At 53.0% G+C, this 4,200-nt stretch overlaps 1 protein-coding gene across 1 annotated transcript in view; it reads right to left on the reverse strand.

Moving 5' to 3' along the window:
- Positions 1-263: 263 nt before the first annotated feature.
- TYK2 (tyrosine kinase 2) overlaps positions 264-4,200 on the reverse strand; it is a gene marked incomplete at its 3' end in the record, with an annotated part of 15,544 nt that continues 11,607 nt past the window's right edge. The window contains exons 17-19 of the mRNA XM_009883143.1: positions 3,306-3,403; positions 2,589-2,781; positions 264-382 (exon numbers count right to left, since the gene is read on the reverse strand). Of these exons, the coding sequence (XP_009881445.1) occupies positions 264-382; positions 2,589-2,781; positions 3,306-3,403 (410 nt within the window). The remainder of the gene's footprint in view (positions 383-2,588; positions 2,782-3,305; positions 3,404-4,200) is intronic.

Below are 4,200 nucleotides of genomic sequence, written 5' to 3' on the forward strand. Positions count from 1 at the left end.
GCCACTTTAAAGGTGCTCAGAGCCATTTTATGGGGGCTCAGAGCCATTGGGGGGGGATCAGAGCCATTTCGGAGAGGTCAGAGCCATTTTATGGGGTGTCAGAGCCACTTCAGGGAGATCAGATCCATTTTGGAGGGAGTCAGAGCCATTTCAGAGAGGTCAGAGCCATTTTGGGTGGACTCAGAGCCATTTTAGGGGGGCTGAGAGCTCTTTTTGGGTGGGGGGAGAGCCCCCAGGAGCAGGGAGGAAGGTTGGGGCGTCACCTCGCAGATCTGCTGGGCGAAGAGGAGGATGTGGGCCAGGCTGACGTTGTGTTTGGGCAAGTAGTCTCGCAGGCTGCCCAGGGGCACGTACTCCATGATCAGCTGCACGATCTTCTCTCCTGGAGAAGAGGGAGAAGGGGGGAGAAGGGAAGGGGGGAGAAGGGAAGGGGGGAGAGGGGAGAAGGGGGGAGGACAGAGAAGGGAGGAGAAGGGAGGAGAAGGGAGGAGAAGGGAGGAGAAGGGAGGAGAAGGGAGGAGAAGGGAGGAGAAGGGAGGAGAAGGGAGGAGAAGGGAGGAGAAGGGAGGAGAAGGGAGGAAAGAAGGGAGAAGAAGGGAGAAGAAGGGAGAAGAAGGGAGAAGAAGGGAGAAGAAGGGAGAAGAAGGGAGAAGAAGGGAGAAGAAGGGAGAAGAAGGGAGAAGAAGGGAGAAGAAGGGAGAAGAAGGGAGAAGAAGGGAGAAGAAGGGAGAAGAAGGGAGAAGAAGGGAGAAGAAGGGAGAAGAAGGGAGAAGAAGGGAGAAGAAGGGAGAAGAAGGGAGAAGAAGGGAGAAGAAGGGAGAAGAAGGGAGAAGAAGGGAGAAGAAGGGAGAAGAAGGGAGAAGAAGGGAGAAGAAGGGAGAAGAAGGGAGAAGAAGGGAGAAGAAGGGAGAAGAAGGGAGAAGAAGGGAGAAGAAGGGAGAAGAAGGGAGAAGAAGGGAGAAGAAGGGAGAAGAAGGGAGAAGAAGGGAGAAGAAGGGAGAAGAAGGGAGAAGAAGGGAGAAGAAGGGAGAAGAAGGGAGAAGAAGGGAGAAGAAGGGAGAAGAAGGGAGAAGAAGGGAGAAGAAGGGAGAAGAAGGGAGAAGAAGGGAGAAGAAGGGAGAAGAAGGGAGAAGAAGGGAGAAGAAGGGAGAAGAAGGGAGAAGAAGGGAGAAGAAGGGAGAAGAAGGGAGAAGAAGGGAGAAGAAGGGAGAAGAAGGGAGAAGAAGGGAGAAGAAGGGAGAAGAAGGGAGAAGAAGGGAGAAGAAGGGAGAAGAAGGGAGAAGAAGGGAGAAGAAGGGAGAAGAAGGGAGAAGAAGGGAGAAGAAGGGAGAAGAAGGGAGAAGAAGGGAGAAGAAGGGAGAAGAAGGGAGAAGAAGGGAGAAGAAGGGAGAAGAAGGGAGAAGAAGGGAGAAGAAGGGAGAAGAAGGGAGAAGAAGGGAGAAGAAGGGAGAAGAAGGGAGAAGAAGGGAGAAGAAGGGAGAAGAAGGGAGAAGAAGGGAGAAGAAGGGAGAAGAAGGGAGAAGAAGGGAGAAGAAGGGAGAAGAAGGGAGAAGAAGGGAGAAGAAGGGAGAAGAAGGGAGAAGAAGGGAGAAGAAGGGAGAAGAAGGGAGAAGAAGGGAGAAGAAGGGAGAAGAAGGGAGAAGAAGGGAGAAGAAGGGAGAAGAAGGGAGAAGAAGGGAGAAGAAGGGAGAAGAAGGGAGAAGAAGGGAGAAGAAGGGAGAAGAAGGGAGAAGAAGGGAGAAGAAGGGAGAAGAAGGGAGAAGAAGGGAGAAGAAGGGAGAAGAAGGGAGAAGAAGGGAGAAGAAGGGAGAAGAAGGGAGAAGAAGGGAGAAGAAGGGAGAAGAAGGGAGAAGAAGGGAGAAGAAGGGAGAAGAAGGGAGAAGAAGGGAGAAGAAGGGAGAAGAAGGGAGAAGAAGGGAGAAGAAGGGAGAAGAAGGGAGAAGAAGGGAGAAGAAGGGAGAAGAAGGGAGAAGAAGGGAGAAGAAGGGAGAAGAAGGGAGAAGAAGGGAGAAGAAGGGAGAAGAAGGGAGAAGAAGGGAGAAGAAGGGAGAAGAAGGGAGAAGAAGGGAGAAGAAGGGAGAAGAAGGGAGAAGAAGGGAGAAGAAGGGAGAAGAAGGGAGAAGAAGGGAGAAGAAGGGAGAAGAAGGGAGAAGAAGGGAGAAGGACAGAGAAGGAGGAGAAGGGAGAAGAAGGGAGAAGGAAGGAGAAGGACGGGGAAGGACGAGAAGGACGGAGAAGGACGAGAAGGAAGGAGAAGGACGAGAAGGAAGGAGAAGGACGAGAAGGAAGGAGAAGGAGAAGGACAGAGAAGGGAGGACAAGGAGGACAAGGAGGACAAGGAGGGAGGGCAGCACATGACCTTCATGAGGAGACTGACGCAACCCAGAGACACCCCAACCCCCAGAAAAAGGATCCCCCCCAGCTACCAGCTGCCAAAAAACCACGGGGAATCGGGTTTTTAGCATCTCTGTGGCAGCGTCGGAGGTCACACGCCGCAAACCGGTGTTCAGCTCCCCCGGCGAGGAGCAAAAACCCGCACGGGGAGTGACAACGACCGTCACCGAAGCCACCACGCGTCCCCCCCCTACCTTGCTCGCTGCAGCAACCTTTGTACTTGACGATGTTTTCGTGATAAAGCGTCTTGAGGATCTCGATCTCCCTCTTCCAGCTGGTCAGCAGCTGCTGGCTGCAGCCGGATTTGAGGGATTTGACGGCCACCATTTCCCCCGTCCCGTCGTTGGTGGGGTCGTAGCAGTACAGGCTCACCTTCCCGAAGTGACCCTGGGGTAAAACAAAGCAAATTTGAGATCTCGCCACAGCAGAAAGCTTCCCCGGTTTCCGCTCCCCTCCCACCCCCTCCAAACAAAAAACAAACAACTCAGCCTTTCTGGAAACTTTCCCTTCAAATTTCTCGGGTAGAGGGGAAGTCCTCAGTGAAAACAAGATGGAAGATAACGATTTTTTTTGGACCCCGGTCCAAACTTCTTTGGAAATCAGGCTGGAAAGAGGCCGGTGCCACTGGAACGTATGAATCGGGCACGGCGATAAGCCGCTACCGGGGAACGTCCTCCCAACCGATCAGTGCTGAGCCCCTCCGGCGCACCCGACGGCGTAAAACCGCCCTCCGTAGCGTTATCAGCTCCGGGGTCCGGCGGGGAATTCGCACATCTTTGGGGAATTGGAACGTCTTTGGGGATTTCGACTCACTCGGGTGAGAACTGTGCTGGCCCCCCAACTTTTTCACCCCGAGGCAGGGGAAGGGGTTCGGGCAGAGAATTCCAGGGGGGTCTCGCAATGCCACGTACCTCCCCCAGCTCCCGGATCTTTTTCAGGTAACGCTTCTGGAAGACGGTGGGGTCCGACACCGGGCAGTCGGGGTTCACCGAGGTGACGTCCACCAGGTCTGGGGGTGAAGGGGGAGAGGGGGTGAGGGGGGAGCGGAGCGGAGCTCACCCGGCCGCCCAGACACTCCGCACATCTCGCCTCCCAGCCCCTGCCCCCCCCAGGGGTGCCTTTTCCCCTTTTTACCTTCTTTTTTCCCCTTTTTTACCTTTTCTTTTCCCCCTCCCCCTCCCCTTTTTTTTTTGCCTTTCTTTTCCCTTTTTTCCCTTCTCCCTTTTCTTTTCCCCCTTTTGTCTTCTTTCCCCCCTTTGGCCTTTTCCTTTCCCCCCTTTCCCTTTCTCTTTCCACTTTTGCTTTTGCTTTTTCGTCCTTTCCCTTCTCTTTCACATTTTTTTGGCCTTTCCTTTTCCCCTTTTCTCCCTTTTGCCTTCTCTTTTCCCCCTTTTTTCCCTTCTCTTTCCCCTTTTGCCTTTGCTTTTCCCTTTCTTCCCTTTTCCCTTTTCCTCCCTTTTCCCTTCTTTTTCCCCTTCTGCCTTTTCTTTTCCCCTTTTCCCTTCTTTTCCCCCTTTTGCCTTTGCTTTCCCCTTTTTTCCGTTCTTCCCCCCTTCTTTGCCTTTGCTTTTCCCTTTTTTCCTTCTTCCCCCCCTTCTTTGCCTTTGCTTTCCCCTTTTTTCCCTTCTTCCCCCCCTCCTTTGCCTTTGCTTTCCCCTTTTTTTGCCTTTGCTTTCCCCTTTTTACCTTTTCTTCCCCCTTTTTGCCTCTTGCGCTCTTTTTTTAACCTTCTTTTCCTTTTTTTTTTTCTTAAAAAACCCTTTCTGCCCTTTTTTACCCTTTTTTTTTTGCCCCTCTCCCCCTCCT

Source organism: Charadrius vociferus, unplaced genomic scaffold, assembly GCF_000708025.1.
Source record: "Charadrius vociferus isolate BGI_N301 unplaced genomic scaffold, ASM70802v2 scaffold2614, whole genome shotgun sequence".
Classification (NCBI taxonomy): Eukaryota; Metazoa; Chordata; class Aves; order Charadriiformes; family Charadriidae; genus Charadrius; species Charadrius vociferus.